At 45.2% G+C, this 23,185-nt stretch overlaps 1 protein-coding gene across 4 annotated transcripts in view; it reads right to left on the reverse strand.

The window, feature by feature from the left end:
- The window catches only part of ITGB3BP (integrin subunit beta 3 binding protein), a 317,465-nt gene that overhangs the window by 127,232 nt on the left and 167,048 nt on the right, over positions 1 to 23,185 (reverse strand). For 2 of the 4 annotated variants that reach the window (XM_086953560.1, XM_086953548.1), the window contains one exon: positions 11,904 to 11,979. In XM_086953560.1, coding sequence (XP_086809686.1) covers positions 11,904 to 11,979 — 76 coding nt within the window. Of the gene's footprint in view, positions 1 to 11,903; positions 11,983 to 23,185 lie in introns of all 4 variants that reach the window. The other 2 variants (XM_086953554.1, XM_086953540.1) reach the window with 1 other exon arrangement.

The raw sequence follows: 23,185 nt of genomic DNA on the forward strand, positions 1-23,185 counted from the left end.
CGAAGCAAAGGGGCTCGGATAATCTTGTTTAATGCGCATGCGCGGAAGTTGACGGCCAATGCGGGGAGAGGTAAACAAAGCGGAGTTTGTTATGGTATGCATAGAGAGCCGATATACCCCTCTATTATAAGGAATAGGCAGACATGGCCCATGGGATAGAATTACAGTAATGAAAGGGATAAAAGATAACCCAAATGAAATGAGATGGATATTAGTTTTATGGGTCTAACTTATATTGGTCAGATAATTGTGGGACACAAGCACCACAGACATCAGGAGTTTACTAGAACAGTTACGGATCAGGGGTTACTTTGGCATTACTTCAGGACAGAGCCCCAAGGTATATCGTCATTGAGGCCATTGATATGGGTGCCCAGGCGATATACCCACCGTTGTTCCTTTTCAAACAGTCTTTCAGAGATATTGGGGCCCCCAAGGATTTGTTCAATCACAGTCCATTTTAGATCGTTGGTGGTGTGATTAGTTTGTAGAAAGTGATCACTCATTCTTGTCGTCGTTTTTTTGCACCTCATGTTGCTTCTATGCTCACATATCCGTTGTTTAATTTTTCTGGTTGTCATGCCCACATACCGAAGTGAGCATGGGCATGTAACAAGGTACACAACATTAATAGAGTTGCAATTAGTATGTGCTTTTTGCCACCATGTTTTTCCCGGTTCAAGGGCCAAGGATTTGGTGGGGGCTGTCAGGTGACAGACAGAGCAGTTTGAACAGGGGAAATGGCCTGTGACTTTGGGTAGGTTCCATGCATCAGTGACACTCCTCACAGGGGTTGCAGGTAGTTCTTTGGGTCTGGTGTGGACCAAGGAATCTTTGAGACTGTGGCCTTTCTTAAAAGAAAACAGTGGTTTCTGCCAATCCTTCTTGCTGCTTGTGATAATTTTCCAATTCTTGTTTATTGATTTTTTCATTTGGTTGGATAATGCACTGTAGGTGGTTACACAAGTCAAGGGAATTTCCGTTGTTGTTTTTATGATGGGTTCCAAAAGGGCTTCCCGTGGTTGGTTCCGTGCCCGTTTGAAACCTTTGTTGAGAAGGTGACTTGGGTAACCTCTTTGTGCCAGTTTGGTCGTTAGATCAGTTGATTGACGTTTAAAATCAACTATATTGCTACAGTTCCGGCGAATACGTAAGTATTGTCCGTAAGGGAGATTCTCCCTTAACGGGCGAGGGTGGAAGCTAGAGAACCGTAGCAAGTTGTTTTTGGCTGTGGCTTTATAGTGGGTCTTCGTAGTCAGAGTAGTTCCACTAATCGTGATTACCACATCAAGGAACACCACCTCCGTGGTGCTCACTGTATGGGTAAATTTCAAATACCTGTTGAGGGTGTTAATCCAGCAGAGGAATTCCATTAGTCGTTCCATGCTGCCCTTCCAGATGAGCAGCACATCATCAATGTACCGTTTCCAGTACGAAATATTTCTGCCAAACGGGTTGTTGATAGACTGTATGTTTTTAGCCTCGAAATCTGCAACATACAACCCCGCTATGCTGGGAGCAAATGTACTGCCCATCGAGGTACCAGAGCATTGCAGGAAGAGCCGTCCTTGGTAAGCGAAGAAATTTTCCTTGAGTGCGATTGTTGCGCATTCTGTGATAAATTCTCTGGGAGTATTGTATTCCCAGGTGACAGAGTTCAGAGCAGCTTTTAATACCATGATTGTCTCATCTTGCGGGATACTGGTATAAAGGCTCTCAATGTCTAAAGTTGCCAAGATGATGGTATCTGGCTCAAAGGTGATAGTCTGCAATTGATGTAACAGGCTCTTTGTATCCTTGAGGTATGTCGGTGTGTTTTGAACAATTGGTTTTAGGAACTGGTCACAGAAGGTGGACAAGGGTTCCAGTAAAGACCCAATTCCTGACACAATCGGGCGTCCAGGGGGCGGCAGTTTGTTTTTATGGGTCTTAGGGAGAGTATAAAAGTAAGGAGTAATGTTCTTATTTATAGAGAGGAAATCTGCTTCATTTTTAGATATATGTCCCCTCGATTCGGCTTCCTTAACCAAGTTGGTAATGCGGTTCTGGAGTTCCGGAGAAGGATCCTCGGTAAGTGGAAGGTAATTGTTGATGTCATTTAGTAGTTCCTCACAAACTTTCTCATAGTCCGTCGTATTTTGAATTACAATGCCACCGCCTTTATCGGCAGGTTTTATTGTAATTGTGGTATTGTTTTTGAGTTTCTCCAGTGCCAGATACTCCTCGGCACTGAAATTCCCGTAGTTCTGTGGTTCAGGGCTTGCTTCTAAATCCAGAAACACTGCTTGTTCGAAAGCTGTGATGGCAGCTGGTACAGAATGAGGTGGGGGTACAAATGTTGATTTTGGTCTCAAACCAGTGTCACCTTTGCGCACTTCCGCGTTAGGGTCCTCTTTTCCTTCAAAGAAGGCTTTTAGTTTTAATTTGCGAAAAAAGTCAGTGAGTTCGCAATGTAGCTTAAATTTGTCGGGGCGGGCTGTGGGTACAAAGCCCAGCCCTTTCTCTAATACTCGCTGTTCCACAGATGTTAATTGGGTATCCGACAGATTTGTAATCAGACTTGCTGGTTGCTCGTCCCTGGTTGCGGTGTCTGGCACCTGGTGCGGTTCCCGACAGCGTCGTCTGTTTGCCAAGAGACTTGGTTGGGGGTTCTCTTGTTCTTCCCTCTGCCTCTGCGGCCCCGTTCTAAAAAAGGCTGTTGGTATTGATTTTGGGGAGGTGGATGATGCCACCCTGGGTTCCAACCCATCATTGGAAATTGTGGGTGTGGAAAGGGGAATGGTGGAGGCCCATATCCAGCATGTGGTGCCATTGCCCAACTTGGTGCTTGGTTATGATTCTGGTATCTCTGATTGCCTCTATGGCCCCTGTTTCCTCGTCTCCCTCCTCGTTTGAATGAGCCTGAGCTCGATCCGCTGCTATTCGAGGAACTATCATCTGTTGAATCTGAGTCACTCAGGCCTTTTGCTGTTGCTGTGTACTCAGGAGCAGCGTAAGGGTAAATTTTGTTAAATTCGAATTTTTTGAGATCTTTCTGAAATTTGGTTAATTTCGACTGCAATAGGTTTTCTTTGTATTCATTCATTTCACGATTAATCTCATCCAATTTCTTTTTATAACCGGTCACAGTTGTTTTAAATTGTGATTCCGTTTCCTGTATCTCTATCAGTAGGGTGTCTGATAGACGCAGGGCAGTCTTGATTATTAAGACGAGCCAGTCACGCGTGCAGTGCCACGCGATCATGGCCCAATCTTTCCGAAATTGCGCATCATCTAGAAAGATGCGAGGGGCATTGGTCACCAGCAGGCCTTTTGGTGCTGAGTTTGAAGAGAGGTATTGCTTCATAATCGTACCATGTAAGATGGTGCGGATACGATCACGTTTTTGTTCCGTTAGTTTCTCCCAGTCTGAGGTGTGTGCTATGGCTTGTGAAATTGCCGGGTCTGCAAAGAGATTGGGATCGGCCATAATAGCATCTATTTCTGCTTCAGAGTAGGTGAGTCCCAGATTCGCCATTATGCAATCAAAAGAAGGTAATAAATAGTGAGTGGCACTATTTAAGAGGGTAAGGGTAAGCCGAGAGAACGTCTCCTAGCTTAGGTTAGGAAAAAGAAAGAGAGAGACTCTCACAGCTGTGCGCTGCTTAATACTCATAAACAACAAGAGAGATAGGGAGAGTCTTATCCTCAAGAGTGGAATTTGTATGTACAAATTCCCAAAGTCAATATCAAAAGTCAGAATTCCAGAGTAAATAGTCTTTGTAGTATTATTTCTTGCTTTTTCTTTGTATATCATCAGATGTTCAGAGTTGATTACAACAGCCAACACGTGTTTCGTCGTGTACAGTATAATACCTCGACTTCTTCAGGGCTGTAATCAAATAAAACATATCCCACAATCACTACACATACTACGTATAGCTAGCTATAAGAGGGAAAGTACCAACCACCTTCCAGTTAAGTAATAGCCTGCAGAGTGGATAGATTTGAAGTGAGAAAGAAAGTAGAAAAGCCACTCCAATCTAGATGTACACCCTAAATATGTGTTGAAAGTCAAGACCCACAACCAAGTAAATAATCATGGTAAGGGTAATATATCACCTCTAAATTTTACAGTTGCCTCACGCTACAATAGGGTCGTCCCAACATAAGTAAATTATCAGTCTGTAAAAAAGAGGCATAAAATAAATCGTATATTCCATTAAGTTCTCTCAAGCACCAATAGATTTGCCAAATAATCCTCATTTGGCTCCAAACAGAATGTCTTACCAACATAAAATATAAGAGTTACTTGCCAGATTTTTGCTTGAATTACAAACGGGAACTGTAGGTGTGTGCTCAGAGGATATTGAATCCATTTGTTTGCCTGTCGCAAGTCCAGAATGGGCCTGAACTCGCTCTTGTCCTTCTTGCGAACCAGGAAGAACCGGGAGTACAGGCCTCTTCCTCTCTGGGACAGAGGCACGTCTTCTATCGCCCTTTTCCTTAACAGGCTATCGGCCTCCGTCTGGAGCTCGCGCAGCTGAAACCGCGAGCTGACCAGAGGAATCGCCGGAGGAGGGCTCGTGAACCGAAGACTGTATCCATTGCAAACAATATTCAGCACCCACTTGTCTTGAGTAATTTTTCTCCAATCTGCCAGAAAAAATTGAATGCTTCCCCTTACAGGAGTGGGTAACAGATCCAGGGGAAGTAGGTTCCTAGGGCCTAGACCCAGCCTGGCCCTTGGGCGCCGGAGCCGACTGCTGGCCTCCTCTGCCCTTCTGGCGCTTCTGGAACGGCTTACGGAACTGTTGTTGTTGTTGCGACTGTCCCGAAGCCTGGCCACGTCCTCTGCCTTGCCCACCGAACCGCCGTTGGAATGGGCGGTACGACTTCTTCGTGTCTTTAGGCTTCTCCAGGCCCACAGCCGTGAGCGTTTCGGCCTCCGCCTTCATGCGGGCCATCTCATTGTCCGCATGCTTCCCGAAGAGGGTCTCGCCGGAGAATGGCAGGTTGGCTACCCCCTGCTGTGCGTCCGGTTTCAGGGACGTAAGACGGAGCCATGCGTGACGTCGTTGGTCAACCCCATGGCAAAACCCGTGAGCCGCCAACAGGGAAGAGTCCGCTGCAGCGCTGATAATCTGGTTAGCCACCAGCATCCCTTCATTCAGCACTTCCTGGAAGTCCTCGCGCTTCTCGCGAGGTAAGAGCTCCGCAAACTGCTGGAGGGAGTCCCAGAGGGCGCGGTCGTGGCGTCCCAACAGCGCCGTGGCACTCGCAGCCTTCATGGAGGTAGCCGATGTTCCACACACTTTCCTCCATGCCGAATCCATCCATCTGGACTCCTTATCCGGGGGAAACGTGGATGACTGGGTGGTGGCATGTTGTTTGCGGGCCGCCGTCACAATGACAGAGTCCGGAGGGGGTTCCGCCCTCAGAGAGGCCGGGTCCGACTCGGGAGCCCGGTACTTCTTCAGCAACCTCGATGGAGCCGCCTTCGTCACCGCAGGGGTGAGAAAAAGGGCCATAGCCGGTTCCTCCAGGCCCGGCACCAGAGGCAGGAGTGGACGAGACAGGTGTTTCTGATGCAATGTCTCAAAAATGACTGAAGTCTTAGGAGTAGGCACCGTCAAGGATATGCCCAACTTCGCAGCGCCCCTTAAAAGGACATCATGGAACGCCACCAGGTCATCAATCGGGGACACCCTCGTGTCTGGCGACCCCGACAAGGTCGGAGAATAGTCCCTGGTACCAGAGGATCTAGTGCGAGAGCGAGAGTCGTGCCTCCTATGGCGGCGTCTCGACCGCGTGGACGATCTGTGTCGCGATCTCTTCCTCCTCCCAGAGCGAGAGCGAGATCTGCCAGCCCGTGGCCGCTCCACCGGTTTCCGTGGTGGGGTCTTCCTTGGCTCCTCTCGGGGTTTTGGTTTTGGGGTCCCCTTAGGAGGTACAGGCAAAGAAGGCAGCGAAGTGGACCTCGGCGGAGGAACCACCGGCCAAGGGACGAGCCCATGCGGAGGAACTGGTGGCGGTGGGTCGCCTGATGGAAGCGGAGGGTAGGGGGGAGGATCCTCTTTAGGTACAGGTGACAACCTAGGCCGAGATAGCGTGTACACCTCTGAGTACACCGAGCCCGGTGACCCCTTAGGCGAAGGGGGCTGAGATCCAGCCCCATCAGCGGGTGATCTCTTCCTCTTGCATCCTCCACTAGAAGCAGTCTGACTTCTGGGACCAGAATCCCTCTTGCGCCGTTTTGGAGAGGCAGAACGACTCCTAGACGCCGACCTCTTTCTTCTCGACGCTGAACGTCGCTTTTCCGGCGTCGAACATCGCCTCCGCGACTCCAGCGTCGACCGCCGCCTCCGCGACGTCGACCTCCTCTTCCTCGACGTCGAACGCCGTCCCCGCGACGTCGACCTCTTCCTCCGTGACGTCGAACGTTCCGTCCTCGACGACGAGCGTCGATTCCTCCTTCTCGATGCCCTCGACGTCGAGGAGCCCCTCGACGCCGACCGGTGCTTCGACGGCGATGCCTCGACGGTGAGCGCCGATGCTTGTCACTTCGTCCCCGACATCGATAGGAAGATTCCGACGTCGATGATGACGATGACGGTGGCTTCGATGGCGACCTCTCCAGGCCCTTCGACGTCGAGCCGTCACTTCGTCTCGACCCGGAGCCCCGGGGAGAAGGGGAACACACCGCCGTCATCCCTCTCGACGTCGTCGTCGATGCAATCGACATCGACGGAGACCGGGACCGTTTGCTGGACTTCCTGCCTCTGGGGAGCCCCCCAGAGGCCTCAGCAGAGGCAGAGGGAACCTTCCCAGCCTGCCCAGACCCACCTGCAGCCTGCAGACGTCTCTCCTCAAGGCCTGAAAGCCTAATCTTCATCCTGTCCCTTAGAGTCCGAGCAGTAAACTGCTGGCAGATGACACAGTCCTCAGGGACATGATCTTCAGGGAGACAGACGATGCAGACGTCGTGTGGATCACTCTTGGCCTTCTTCCTCCCACATGTTGGACACTTATCAAAAAGACCAGGCATTTTAGAGCCCTAAAACGCCTGAACCAACACACAAAAGAGAAGGAGAACACCAAGAAAGTAAACTGAAACACTTTTAAAACACAAAAGTGCCAAAATATCTAATAAACACTTGAAACAAGGGAGAGCTCAATGCCAGGGTCCTGTTAGCAGGAGCCGGAAAAAAGAACTGAAAGTAGAGGGACCTGCTATGCATTCTGGGATACTGGGAGAAAGTTCTAGAAAGTTCTCTTAAAGGCACAGTATCCTATTTAAGCCACATAATGGCAGCCTATGGGGCTTGTCTGTCCAGGCCCTCCTCTCTATCATTCCAGAGTCTTTTACTGGTGGAGGCAAGTTTCTCTATGGTAGAAACTGGGCTGGCTGTATTTTGTGTGGTGTTATTTGGTGGAGTTTCTAGTTGAAGAACTGGACAGTGTAGCCTGTGGATATAGGCTGCATTATTTGTCTTTAAATTCTCTCTTAAGTGTCTTTGCAGTTTCTGCATGATTTGACAACTTAAGAGATTATTTTTGATTGCCGGGGTCCACGCACATGGGCGGGACTATTCACTAGATTATGACTATACACAGAGATCCCCTACTACAGAACAGGTACACAATAGCTACAATATATGCCTTGAATGAGAGGCAGGAAGCATTTATTAGAGAAACACTGGGTCGCTTGCTAGCCTCCCCAGATAAAGAATTAGTGGTAAGAGGAGAGTTCAACATTGCAATGGATGTGGGTGGGGACCGGTCTGCACCCAGGATTTGGACAGGACGAGGGACTTACATTTGGCACCAGGCAATGCGTAGACGAAGCAGGACTCAAACATTACATGGAGGCACACTCCACCGAAGTAGGCTATACGTTTTTCTCAGCCTCCCAGCAGATGTATGCGTGCATAGACTACTTCCTCATAACCCCGGGAATCCCCTGAGCCACGGGTTCTGTAGAGATTGGGGCAGTGGCCCTCTCTGATCCCCTCCCCTCTTGTCCTACGCTTTATACCCAGTGGACAAAACCCTCTTCCCCCCACTGGCGACTAAACATAAAACTCCTCACCTATGACAAAGTACAGTCAGACACACTGACAGCATTGCACACTTATTTGGAACTCAACGACACCCCGTAGACCTTCATTAGCACACTATTCGAAACCTTAAAGGTAGTCCTTAGAGGACACTTTATTGGGATAACTGCAGGCTACAATAGAGAAGAAAGGGAGAAGCACCGTCAGTTGGAGGGACAGACCAAGGGCCTAGACACAGTCCACACCCGTTCTGGCTCAATGGCTGTCCGCCGCCCTTCAGGACGTGGATGTGGAAAAGTATCTAACTTCGGCAATCCCTACTGTCGTGGGAGCAGCCATTTTTACAGACCTAGAAGAGGACATTACTACACAGGAAGTCCTACTTGCCATACAGAAGCTACAACCTAACAAAGCACCAGGGCCGGACGGATATGGAGCAGACATTTACACATTTTTAGGTCCCCACATAGCGCCAATTCTGACACAACTGTATAACTCACTAAGTAAAGAGGGTAGACTACCGGAATCAATGTTCCACACGACTATCACAGTGATTCCCACCGGGAAAGGATCTTAAAGACTGTGCATCATACTGCCCGGTTTCCCTCCTAAATGTTGATGCGAAAATATTTACAAGCATCCTGGCTCATAGGCATGCCCCTTACGTACAGGGACTGGTAGACTCTGACCAAGCTGGATTTATCCTAGAGTGAGGGTGTGGTGACAATAAAAAAGGCTTTGCTATCTCCTGGACAAGGTTCATCACTCTCAAGTACTGGCCCTGCTGCGACAATCAATGCTGAAAAAGCATTCAATCCGGTGCATTGGCACTACTTGTATCACGTGCTGGAACGAATAGGCCTCAGATCTCGATTTCGAAGCTGGATCCATGCATGTTATACGGTTCCCCTAGCCAGTATACAAGTGAATAGGGATAAATCGTCTAACTTTTCCATAGAACGAGGGACCAGACAGGGCTACCTCATGTCCCCTTTATTATTCGCGCTCCATATGGAGCCATTGGCAGAACGAATAAGAACCAACACCCAAGTGTCAGGCATCTTGATGGGAGGGAGGGGACACAAGATAATGCTGTATGCAGACGATGTTCTTTTGACCCTCACTGACCCAGACACCTCCTTAGCAGCCATCATAACAGAGCTAGAGCTAACCGCGTGCCAAACAGCCTCATTGTTTAAAATCAACTCCCAAAAATCTCTCATCCTTGAACTGACGGTTTCCGAGGCAGACCGTGCTTGACTCCACACTCAATACCTGTACATATGGGCTGAGAACAGAATTCTATACCTAGTAATACAAGTGTACCCAACACTTACGGCCACCACCGCACACAATTATGGGAAATTTCTAATGCTTGTGAGGAACCACCTCACCAAATGGAAACCCCACAGTCTCTCGTGGATGGGGCGCTTAGCCACTCCTATAAGTCACTCCTATAAGTCATGCAAACACTGCCTCTCCAACCCCCACCACAGATATGAGATAGAATACAATCACTTATATGGGATTTCATTTGGGAGGGAAAGCGGGCAAGGATGGCTAATGCCAGAGCGTGCCTTTCCTTATGTGTAGGTGGCTTGGGAGTTCTGAACCTTCGTTTTTACTATCAGGCAGCAAAACTTCATTATATGGTAGAATGGTCCCGTACGCTAGCGGGACAGCACAAGTGTTTTATAGATCAGGCCATAGCGGCTACCCATATCTGGAAAATACTCTGGCTACCGAAACCACATAGGCCAATGGAAGTCTACATTTAACCGGTTGTAAGAGCTACGATTTAGGTTTGGGAAACGGTACAGCTGCGGCACAATCTCTCCACCCTTATCCCACCACAATCACCCCTGATCCGTAACCCAGATTTTCCATCAGCAGCCACGGGGTCGGCGTTTAAGACCTGGCAAGTAGCCAAATGTAGACAAATAGGGGACCTGTTTGATGAGTCAGGGCTCATGGACTTCTCAACACTAAAAACATGTTATGGCCTGCCTGATACAGCATGTTGGCAATACCGGACGGTAGTACATTGGGTGACCCAGTCCTAGATAAGCCCACATGCAAGCAAGACATTGACAACCTTTGAGAAGTCAATCCTTGTGTGAACTGCAGATAAGAAGCTCCTCTTCGATCTTTACTCCTTACTGATAATGCCACTGAGCCCCCCTGCCTCGCCAGCTCGAGCCAGATGGGAAAGAGTGAAAACGAACATTCATGGATAGAGAATCGAATGATATTCTCCACTGAGTGTGCACGTCAGCGCACAATAGCACTAGCAAAGAAATGCTCCTAGAATAGCTCATCACTGGTACAAAACCTCTGCCAAGTTCGCCACTCGGGATGAGTGATGGGCAATACTGGCAACATTGCGGGCAACAAGGCACACTTATGCACATCCTCTGGCACAGCCATATATTAAAACCCTTTTGGACTAAGGCTTTGGAAATGGTGAATGCCATGTTTCAAACTGACATTTCCGAGTTAAATACTCCTAGGTCTTCCTAACCCACTCACCTACCCATTTCGATGACACAGTGGCAAAACGATCATCCTAGCGCTGGGGGCAGCAAAACAGATTCTACTAACCAGATGGGGCACGGAAGCAGTACCCTCGCAGGCAGATTGGCTGCATAAACTTTGGGACATACTGGAGATGCACCTTTTTTCTCTAAAATCTTCAATAAAACAGATTTAAAAATTTAAAGTATGTGCTAGCTCAGTGTCTTGCACTCCATGCAGCATCAACTTTGGAAGAAAATGCTCTAACCAGGCATTGGCAAGGATTCACAGCTGCTGACTGCAATCAGTTTTAGTAGAGTCTATTTTTGAGTGAAGACAGGTCTTTAAGTGGGATGAAAAATGTGGGAGCTCTCTAAAATGTAACATGTAAAATACATTCTGTGATTTCTGTAGTGTGCTACCCGACCAGCATTTTAGTTTCTCTCTGAGATGGAATTGCATCCAGATATATAACACAACAACTGACCTACACCTAAAACCTGTCGGTACGATTGTCTTTGTCAATGGGTGTTAGCTGTTTAAGATAAATAAGTAACAACAAGGATTTGTTATGAATAATTAGCCTTTAAAATGTTTCAATTCTGAAACTTCAATGAGGCCTGTGGAAGGAGGATTGGCCCTCAGTTATGTGCACTTTGGTAGATATATCTGCCCTTTTTCTCTGCACATCTTGTCCATCTGCACACCTTCAACCATCTCTCTTTTCTCTGCAGCACACTCTATTCAGTCTTCCCCAAATGCACTCACTCACATCTCCCTCACTTCACCAATTCCAAACATATACTGCACTCGCTCACATTTAAGCAATTTATTTCCTTTTGCCCAGTAAATATTTTGCCACCTCAGCACCCTCTTTTCAGTCTTCCCTGAACGCACTACCTCACATCACCACTTCCAAACGTAAACTGCACTCACTAACATTTATGCAAATTATTTTCTTTTGCCCTGTAAATATTTTGCCAGCTGTACACCCCTCCACACACATTTCCACAGCATTGCAATTGCAACTGGAATACATGACCATTGTTCTGTGTGCTCTGCAGAGAGGCCAAACCACTGACAGGCACTTTGCTTTGGCTTCAGAGTCAGAGCGCTCAATCAAAGCCCCCACTTAAACACCTGGCACAGCTTAAAGTATGCACAGAAAAAAACACATGATCAAATAGCTAACTCTTAAGGAAGCTAAGATTAGGTAAAACATGAAATAAGAGAGGAACTAAATCGCTGACATGCATTGCCTTAACGTTTTTAACACTCATTGTTCGTTAATCAATCTGAAATAAACGAAATGCAGGTTGCAGACCACTTATTACTTTGAAATTAACTTACTCGTCTAGCTCAACTGTCCGAGTCTGGTCTCTGCTGGGATGTCCCTTCTCCAAAGGGTGTGAAGGAGTATCTTTCTCTGCTGAGAGAAAAGAAGAGGCGTGAAAGGAATAATGCTACGTGGAGGCGGTGTAAACATATCCTAAGCACTTTCACTGCTGTATTAGAAACTGCACTTTAAACAGCTGGGAACTAGATTTAGTTACATTGCTTAACAAGCACTGGCCTAGCCAATAGGTTTGATGTTTGTACGACGAGTAATTGGTTTTCACGATGCTTGTTTTTGTACAGGGCAGCGAGTCCATACAAAATCATCCATAAATATGACTGCTCCAGAAAATAAAGCAACACTTTTTCTGTAGAACCCGTTTCCATATTTTTTTTATTTTTTATAGATATGTTTTATTGTGTCATTGAACACATATAATGCAGAGACCCTCCAACCAGAGGTCTTCTGCCACATTTTAAACACAACATATTGACATTGACATTAATATATCTATATCTATATCTATATCTATATCTATATATATATATATAAATATAAATATATATATATATTACCTACTGGCAGTCGCCAGTAGGTAGTTATAGTTAGGATTGCTTTCTATAGGAAATCCGCAACATTCTATTGGGAATAACTTTGGCGCAGGTTGAGGAATCTGCCTGTAATTTTCCTTACATTTGCCTCGCTGCGCTCCGCTCCTTCCCTGAAAGTTTGGGGGGGATTCGTCAAGCGGGGGCCGAGATAAAAGGGGGGTCCCAAAACATGTTTTTCCTTGTTAATTTCCATAGGGCGGTTGGACTCACTTTAGCCAGAACGGCTGAATGGATTTCCACAAAACTTGGCAAAATTGTAGGGAATGGTAGCCCGATGTGCCTTTGCTATGTCTCAAGATATGTGCTCCAGTGGATTTTGAGTAATTTAGGTAAAAAAATATATATATATCTGGGCGGAGCCTAACCACACATCTGATCTGATTGGCTGTCAGCACTTCATCCAAGAAGTGTTGGCAGCCATCTTTGGACCAATATACATGATAGCACCTCATTAAAAAGCATTGTAGTTAATAGAGGGTTTTAGGACTTTAGTTACATTATAAATCATTTGTTGATGGTACCATACTCATTTTAGGAATTGTGGTGTGTTCTAAGGTGATTTTACCATGTGAAAAAGCCTTCTGCTGCGATATCATGAATCATGTTTGAAAGGAAACTAATATCTCATGATTTTCCCACAGTGGTTTGGAATGGGATCTATAAGCTAAACTGAAAGCATATTTTCTGTAAATTCACATTATCTTTCTCAGTCATGTGAAAATGAAGTCTAACATTCTCAGTAAAACATGTACATCCAACAAGGACAGAGACTGTCAGTTGATTCCTTTGAGTTCTACTGCAGCCTCCTAGAGTGTTCCTAAAGAACAACTAGAGCGCTAACAGTCCTACTTATTACAAAGGTATAGCACACCTGAAGCCATCGTGATGGGAATAAAGTGGTAACTCTTAAAACATTTAATTTAAAAAGGAACAAAATTAGAGGGTATATTATGCCATAGAAAGTATTATTAGTGCTGCAGAAAGAAAAATTAGGGCACATTTTGGGTGATTTCTCAAATCCTCTTCTATTTAATTAAAAAATTCTGACATGCAGTCTCCCAAGATGGCCACCAGAGACAAAAGAGCCCAAATGTAGCCCAAATATCACCCAGATGTAGCCCAATGACAGAATGTCCCAGAGTGTTCTAAAGAACAACTAGAGCGCTAACAGTCTTACTTATGACAAAAGTATGGCACACCAGAAGCCATCTTGATTGGAATGAAGTGGTAAGTCTGAAAACATTTAATTTAAAAAGGAACAAAATGAGGGGGTTCATTTTGGCATAGAAAGTAGGATTAGTGCTTCAGAAAGAAAAATTAGGGATCATTTTGAGTGACTTCTCAAATCCTCTTCTATTTCATTAAAAAAATTCTGACATGCAGAATGAAACATGCACTTTGAATACCAGCAGCAGACTTCCCTGGTAAGCAGTAGCTTTACTACAGTGATCTAATGAGCAACTAGAGTGCTAACATTCAGAATTTATGGCAAATGTGTGACACATCTGAATGCCTTCTTGATGGAACCAAAGTAAACAAGCATTGAAAATGCATTAGATCTCGCCCTCGTTTAAGTTAAAGCCATTCTGTTTGTAATGAGGTGGCTTTTTAGCTTTGCTTTTATTAGTGTTTTTTAAACTTTCATGTAAATAACATGCATCTGTATGCATATATGTTTATGTATGCATGCATTTATATTTGTATTTATATAGATATACAGATTATATATGTTTATATATGTATGTATATCACCAAAAAGACAGGTGTCACCCTGTAGCACTCTGCATGGAAACGCCAAACACAGTTGAACATGAACACCTCCTTTAATGTGGGCAGCAGGAACAGCATGCAGATCCCCACATTTCTTGTGGTGGGGATCTGCATGCTGTTCCTGCGGCCCACATTAAAGGAGGTGTTCATGTTCAACTGTGTTTGGCGTTTCCATGCAGAGTGCTACAGGGTGACACCTGTCTTTTTGGTGATTTGGATTGCGGCGTGCTCCGCCGCGGAGATGCCCTGCCGCACAAGAAAGCGGGCCTGCGTGCCTGCAGTTATTGGCACGCACAGGAGTTGAGCATGCCGAATTCTGTGGGGATAAAGAAATCCGCAGACAGTGGCGCATTTTCCTGCCGCGGGACCCACTATGGTTTTAATTTGTATACAACAGCCCCGGTCTGCATCCACTATGGGTAATGAAGGACTACATATCCCAGAATGCCATCAGGCTAAGGAAGTCCCACTTGGGTGGGGCTACTTGCTTAACAGTCCTCACAGCTGCAGGGACTAAGTTGATTACAGCCAGTGAACAAGGGCATGGAGGCCGAAACATGTTTGGCAATTTCTTGTGCTGGGGATCTGCATGCTTTTACTGCTGCCCACATTAAAGGAGGAGTTCATGTTCAACTGTGTTTGGTGTTTCCATGCAGAGTGCTACAGGGTGACACCTGTCTTTTTGGTTATATGTATGTATATATATATATATATATATATATATATATATATATATATATATATATATATATATATATATATATATATATATATATATATATAAATATGCATGCATATATATGTGTGTATGTGTGTGCGTGTAGAGAGGTAGAGGTGTAGAGGTAGAGAGATAACGGTAGAGAGGTAGAGACTAGTAGAGAGAGGTAGAGAGTAGTGAGTGAGTAATAGAGAGTAGAGAGTGAGTAGTAGAGAGTGAGTAGTAGAGAGTGAGTAGTAGAGAGTAAGTAGTAGAGTGAGTAGTAGAGAGTAAGTAGTAGAGTGAGTAGTAGGGAGCAGTAGAGAGTGAGTAGTAGAGAGTAGTAAAGAGTGAGTAGTAGAGAGTAGTAGAGAGTGAGTAGCAGAGAGAGAATAGTAGAGAGTAGTAGAGATTGAGTAGTAGAGACTAGTAGAGAGAGTAGTAGAGAGTGAGAAGTACAGAGTGAGTAGTAGAGAGTGAGTAGTAGAGAGTAGTAGAGAGTGAGTAGTAGAGTGAGTAGTAGAGAGAGAGTAGTAGAGAGAGAGTAGTAGAGAGTAGTAGAGAGTGAGTAGCAAAGAGTGAGTAGTAGAGAGAGTAGTAGAGAGTGAGTAGTAGAGAGTGAGTAGTAGGGAGTGAGTAGTAGGGAGTGAGTAGTAGAGAGAGAGTAGTAGAGTAGTAGAGTAGTAGAGAATGAGTAGTAGAGAGTGAGTATTTGAGAGTAGTGGAGTAGGAGAGAGTAAGTAGTAGAGAGTAGTGGAGAATATTCCAAAGTTTGGCACAGCACCACTTGCACAATAAGTCCAATCAAATCATATCACTTAGAGTCCTTATTGAAGCGCTGAATCTTGGTGTACATTTAAATGCTTTTATTTTCCTTAAGTTTATGTACCACAGCCAGCCAATACGTTTTGTTCTGTACAACAGAACGTCTTCAGAGCGTTCTTATTTCCTTCAAGTTATGTCGGTATCCTGTTGTCATATAACTAGATATTTCTTCCAAATGTTAGACGAGACGTAAGTACATTCTTATTCAAAGTGACTAGGTATCAATTTTACCCACACAATTCGGGCAGACTTGAGTAATTTATAGCATCCTCAAAGTCAGTCTTTCAAAAATTCCAAAGTATAGGACATGATAATCCAAATCCAAATGTTTCTCAAGAAAAGTCATTTTCAATCGTTCGGAATATCGGTGTTTGGGCAGATATGACCCAGGGAACCCCAGTATGCAAGGGGAATTAGTCACCCCTCTGCAAACGCGCCAGTGGCCTGCGTTGCAGAGAAGTGTAAAAAGGGGCATAGCCTCATTACACCTCAGTGCAATGCAGCCCCCTGGCGCATACTGGAGGTTCCAGGTGGGCAAATTGCCCTCCAGGGACCCCTAGTATGCAAGGGGAATTAGTTCCCCCTCTTCAAACATGCACGGGGCTGCGTTGCAGAGAGGTGTAAAAAAGGGTGTGGCCTCATTACACCTCTCTGCAATGCAGCCCCCTGGCGCATACTGGAGGCTCCTGGTGGGCTAGTTGGCCCCCAGGGACCCCCAGTATGCAAGGGGAATTAGTTCCCTCTCTGCAAACGTGGCAGGGGGCTGCGTTGCAGAGAGGTGTAACAAGGGTCATAGCCTCATTACACCTCTGCAATGCAGCCCCCTGGCGCATACTGGAGGTTCCAGGTGGGCTAGTTGGCCCCCAGGGGCCCCAAGTATGCAAGGGGAATTAGTTCCCCCTCTTCAAACATGCACGGGGGCTGCGTTGCAGAGAGGTGTAAAAAGGGGCATGGCTTCATTACACCTCTCTGCAATGTAGTCCCCTGGCGCATACTGGAGATTCCTGGTGGGCTTTCAGGTCTTATATAGTTAGGAATTAGCATTAAAAAAACCTTTGAAATTCACTGAAAAAAACATAGGTTTCAGGCCTTATATAGTTAGGTATTAGCATTTTAAAAACCTTTAAAATTCACTCAAAAAACTATACGTTTTAGGGGTGTTCTAGTTAGCTGGACATTTCACTCATACAAAACCATTGGAATTGCTCCTATATAATTAGTTGTACTAACTATATTTCGCGCACCCGCAATCCACTGCTGATGATGTCACATATTACATCATTCATGACAAGGTCAGTGACATCACTGATGACATCTCAAATGACACAATAATATGTGAGGTCATCAGCAGTGCATTGCAGGCGAGCAAGTTATAGTGAGTCCAACTAACTATAACGTGGGAATTTCAATGGTTTTATGTCAATAAAATTTCCAGCTAACTATAACTGGTGTCAAACCTATGGTTTTTTCAGTGAATTTAATAGGTTTTTTAAATGCTAATTCCTAACTATAACTGGTGTGAAACCTATGGTTTTTCTGTGAAAATATATATATATATTTGTTTTCCCTTACCCAAAGATGTAACTTTGCACGAACCTTTGGGATGATGTATAGAAACTTTTCTATGTCTGTTGCCTTAACACATGGTAACTAGATACCAATCACAGTGCGGGAACTGTGTCTGTTCAGAGGGATATATGTTTTGTAATCACATTTTGTTAGGTGAAGTGAGCAAGGCGGAGGCTTCCGCCGAAACGCGTCTTTTCAGCAGCTTTTGTAAAATAAGCTTTCAACCTTGAGCAAACTCACGGAGTCGGTGCCGTCCTTTATCGTGAGGAAGTGTGCCCGGAAACAAACAAACAAACATACATACATACATACATACATACATATATATTGAACCCCCATTAACTGCCCCCCATTGCACTGTCATATTTCTGCACCTATAGCACCACTTATGTTCTTATTAACAGTGAAGCAGTTCCTTTAAAACTTATTGCCTTTCATATCTTAGTCCCATACTATCTCCACTGCACTGCCTCCTCCCTAGGTGGAATGGGCTCTAAGTATATACCTCTATACTCCGCCCACCGCCCCCAAATCTTTGTTTTATTTTGTGGGCAGCCAGCCTCAAAAATAGGTACCTCCAAACCCCATGTTAAAATCCAAACCTTTATTCCATGATTTCCCGATGGTTTTGTTGCTTGTGCTCCCCAATGCTAGAGGGCCACTTGCTGACTGTAAAATAGTCTTAATCCATATCAATGGAGGCAAAACGACACACAATCCAAATATTTCTGTGGGTTGATCCAAGATGTGATTAACAATGTCTGAAGCCTATGGCTGAAGGTTTCAGAGAAAAATAAGCCAGTGGTTTAAAGAGAATGACTCAAAGCCCACTAAACTAAGTATTGAATAAAATGTGTTCATCATTGCCACATGTCATCCTCAGAAAGTCCAGTCCTTATTATAATTTTTTTTTAATGGCCCACTGTATTACACATCTGGAACGTTTTAAGTATTCTGGAATTAGAGCACATCAGTGATGTCATCGGTGATGTCACTGACCATATCATGAGTGATGTAATATGTGACGGCATCAGAAGTGCATTGCGGGGGCGCGAGTTATAGTTACCTCAACTAACTATAACGGCCAAATTTCTCTGGTTTTGTACGACCGAAATGTCCAACTAACTAGAACGTCCCTGAAACCTGTGGTTTTTTCAGTGACTTTCTAAGGTTTTTTAAATGCTAATTTCTAACTAGAACGTCCCTGAAACCTATGTTTTTTCAGTGAATTTCAAAGGTTTTTTAAATGCTAATTTCAAACTAGAACGTCTCTGAAACCTATGGCTTTTTCAGTGAATTGCAAAGGTTTTTCAAATGCTAATTTCAAACTATAATGTCCCTAAAACCTATGTTTTTTTCAGTGAATTTCAAAGGTTTTTTAATTGCTATTTTCAAACTATAAATCCCTGAAACCTATTTTTTTCCAGTGAATTTCTAAGGATTTTTAAATGCTAATTTCTAACTATGCCTTTATAAGTAGGACATATGCAGAAAGAGGAAGAAAGGCACAGAAAGAAGAGAAATGCAGAAAGAGGCAACAGAAGTCCAGAAAGACGAAGAAAGGTGCAGAAAGAAGCAAGAGATATGCAGAAAGAACCAACAGAGGTACAGAAGGATGCCTTGTTGCAAAGTCATCCTGTGCCCCCAACTTTTTGCTGACTAGTACTGGTGGTAACTGACTCCAACTAACCAGGCCCGGAGCCAGTGCTATGCTCAAAGACACTTAGAATACAGTGAAATCACCTACATACACTAGGGTACACTATGGGTTGGGGTACCCCTGTGATAGGTATGACCTCCCCTATAAGGCCCTAGTCAGACCCTCCAGGATATCGCGATTTCGCGATTTGCCGCGAAATCGGCAATTTTGAAAAAATGCCGCGATTTTTACAAAAGTGCCCGCGAAATCGGCATTTTTCTAGAAATCGCAGCATTTTTACAAAAGCCGCTATATCCTGGGGGGTCTGTGTGTATGTACCATATCAAAAGACACATACAGCCATGTGTGCGTAAGAGTGTGTGTGACAGACAGCGTGCGTGCATGCGTGTGAGCGTTAATCCTTTTCACACAGCATGCTGAAAGATCTTTGTCAGGGATTCCTTTGCAAAGCTGCCACAAGGGCTGGTGTGAAATCAGACACCTCCAGCGCGTCTTGGAGATTCAGTCAACACGAATTTGCAAACCTACAAGTCACAGCGTGACAGAAACATTAGGAAGGACTGAAGGTGTCAAGCCCAGCGCCAGCCCATTTAACAATTGTGCAGCTATCGCCTGTGGATTGGGTAGTTTACCGTACCTGGCGTGTTTGTGGCTGTCTGCCTGCCTCTCCAGCCAACCTACAAGCCGTCACCACCGCCTGCTGGTTGCACATTGGTCAAAGCTAAGGCCGCCTGCTGTTTCTGCACTGATGGCTCGAGCTAAGGGCGCCTGCTCTTATCCCCCCCCCCGTACTGTCTGACGGACAGGTGCTGGCTCTTTGGACAGGCCTTCCTTCCTTTCTTCGTGATGTTCACGAAGGGGGAGAGGTGCTGATCTCCGAGGCACATATAATGCCACAGTGCCTCTCTTTGCAGGTGCCCAATTAAAAGCCTCTCTGGTAAACAATTAATTGTGCGGTGCATTTAATGTTAAAACCAAGCATTGATTGGTAATGAATAACGATCTCATTTTTACGCTTTTGTTGAGGAGCAGCAATTTCTTTTTGGGATTCACTACTTGTTGTTGAATTTTCTCAAACAGAAAGATTTAAAACTTTCTCGAGTGGTTTTCCACTGTTTCCTTCGTGACAACACTCTGCGATCTGCTGCACCACCAACAAGCAGTGTTCTCCGGAACAGAAAGTACGCGCTGGCACCAAAATAATAGTGGCCTCTATTCGTAAATAAAACAGCATAACTGTCAAGGCTTCAGATTGCAATGTCTGACATTTTCATACTTTCAGTGTGAATATGAGTTACATTTCAACGATTATGAATGACACTTTCTCACAAGCAAATCAAGCAATGAAGACGAGGGAAACATAAATATCAGAAATTACATCTATTTAAGCAATGAGAAACTTATGGGCCGATTCCCAAAGGTAATCTTAGACAAAGGTCTAACTTTATGACTTTTAGTATTTACAGAGATCGTTTGCGAGTCGTATCTTTACATCCGCAGGTGGGCCGGATTCTGCACACATGGGCCGTACTATCCGCACCCTGGCCGTACTCTCCGGCGTCAAGTTGTACCATGGTGCATCTTTTGCGCCGCCCTGCGTCACAAAAGTGACGCAACGGCGGCGTAAAAGCAGCGCAAGGGGCTTGTAAATCTACCCCAAAGTGTCTATATTGTAAAGAAACCAAATATACATAGCTTCATGTTGTTAAATAACTAAAAAAACTAAGATATCTGTGCTTGTTGTAGGAAAAATGGCTACATAAAATGCCGCAAAATTGCCGCTAAATTTCCATATTTGTGCCGCTAAATTTCCATTTTTGTGCCGCTAAATTTGCTAATCCATGCCGCTATATCCTGGGGGGTCTGTAGTACATAATAGGGCAGGGGATTAAAACTACCTCTGAGTAAGAGGTGCAGATAGAAGCAAGAAAAGTGCAGAAAGAAGCAAAAGAGGTGCAGAAAGAGGCAAGAGAACTGCAGAAAACGGCAAAAGAGGTGCACAAAAAGCCAAAAGGGGTACAGGAAGAGGGGTGCAGAAACAAGCAAGAGAAGTAAAGAAAGAAGCAACAAAGGTGCCGAAAGAGGCAAGAGAGGTACAGAAACAGGCAAGGAAGGCACAGAAAGAGGGAACGGGGTGCAGAAAGAGGTAAGAGGGCTACATAAATTTGCAAGAGATGTGCTGAAAGAAGCAAGAGCAGTGCAGAAAGAAGCAGGAGAAGAGAAGAAAGAAGCAAGAGAGGTGAAGAAATAGGGAAGAGGGGTGCAGAACGAGACATGAGGGATACAGACATTTTCAAATGAGATGCAGCAAGAGCAGTGCAGAAAGAATTAACAGAGGTGCAAAAAGAGGCAAGAGGGGTTCAGCAAAAGGAAGGAGAGATGCACAAAATGGCAGGAGAGGTGCAGAAAGAGGCAGGAGGGTGCAGAAAATAGCAACAAAGGTGCTGAAAGGGGCAGAAAGAGGCAAGAGAAGTGCAGAAAGAAACAACAGAGGTACAGAAAGAAGCAAAAGAGGTGCAGAAACAGGCAGGAAAGGTCCAGAAAGAGGGAACAAGGGCACAAAAAGAGGCAAGAGGGGTGCAGAAAGAGGCAAGAGGGGTGCAGAAAGAAGCAAGAGATATGCAGAAAGAACCAACAGAGGTGTAGAAAGAGACCTTGTTGCAAAGTCCTACTGCGCCCCCAACTTGTTGGCTAACTAGTACTGGATGTAACTGACTGACTAACCGGGCCCGGAGCCAGTGCTATTCTAAAAGACACTTTGAATACTGTGAAAACACCTATACACTAGGGTACACTGTGGGTTGGGGTTCCGCTGTGATTGGTATGACCTCCCCTGTAAGGCCCTAGTACATAATAGGGCAGGGGGGTTAAAACTACCTCTACATCAGAGGTGCATAAAGAAGCAAGAGCAGTGCAGAAAGGACCTACAGAGGTGCAGAAAGAGGCAAGATGGGTACAGAAAGAGGCAAGTAAAGTGCAGAAAGAAGCAAAAGAGGTGCAGAAAGAGGCAAGAGAACGGCAGAAAACGGCAAGAGGGGTGCAGAAAAAAGCAAGAGAGGTGCAGAAAGAGGCAAGAGAGGTGCAGAAACAGGCAAGAAAGGTACAGAAACAGGCAAGAAAGGTACAGAAAGAGGGAAGGGGGTGCAGAAAGAGGCACGAAGGATACAGAAATTTGCAAAAGAAGTACAGAAAGTAGCAAAAGAAGTGCAGAACAAATTAACAGAGGTGCAAAAAGAGGTAGGAGAGATGCACAAATTGACAAGCGAGGTACAGAAAGATGCAAGAGTGTTGCTGAAAGAAAGAAGAGAAGTGCAGAAAGCAGCAAGAGAAGTGCTGAAGGGGCACAAAGGGTGCAGAAAGAAGCAACTGAGGTACAGAAAGAAGCAAGAGCGATGTAAAAATAGGCAGGAACGGTGCAGAAAGAGGGAACAAGGGTGCAAAAAAAGGCAAGAGAGATGCAGAAAGAGGGAATTAGAGGCAGAAAGAGGCAAGAAGGGTTCAGAAAGAAGCAAGTGAGGAGCAGAAAGAAGCAACAGAGGTGTAGAAAGAAGCAAGAGAAGTGCAGAAAGAGACAAGTGAGGTGCAGAAAGAAGGAAGAGCAGCTCAAAAAGAACCAACAGAGGTTTAAAAAGAGGCAAGAGGGGTACAGAAAGAGGAAGGAGAGGTGGACAAAGAGGCAAGAAAGGTACAGAAAGAGGCAGGAGGGATACAAAAAGACAGAAGAAAACTGCAGAAAGAGGCAAGAGAATTATTGAAAGAAGCAACAGTGGTATAGAAAGAAGCAAGAGAAGTGCAGAAAGAGGCAAGTAAGGTGAAGAAAGAAGCAAGAGCAGTACTGAAAGAACCAACTGTGGTGCAAAAAGAGGCAAGAGGGGTGCAGAAAAAAGTGGGACAGGGGCACAAAGAGGCAAGACAGGTACAGAAATATGCAGGCGGGGTGCAGAAAGAAGGAAGAGAAGTGCAGGAAGGAGCAACAGAGGTGCTGAAAGAGGCACGAAGGGTGCAGAAAGAGCATGAGAAGTGCAGAAAGAAATAACAGAGGTACAGAAAGAGGCAAGAGAGATGCAGAAATAGGCAGGAAAGGTACATAAGGGGGGGATAAGGGTGCAAAAAGAGGCAAGAGAGGTGCAGAAAGAGGGAAAAAATACAGAAAGAGGGAAAAGA

The sequence above is a fragment of the Lissotriton vulgaris genome, chromosome 1_1 (assembly GCF_964263255.1).
Source record: "Lissotriton vulgaris chromosome 1_1, aLisVul1.2, whole genome shotgun sequence".
Classification (NCBI taxonomy): Eukaryota; Metazoa; Chordata; class Amphibia; order Caudata; family Salamandridae; genus Lissotriton; species Lissotriton vulgaris.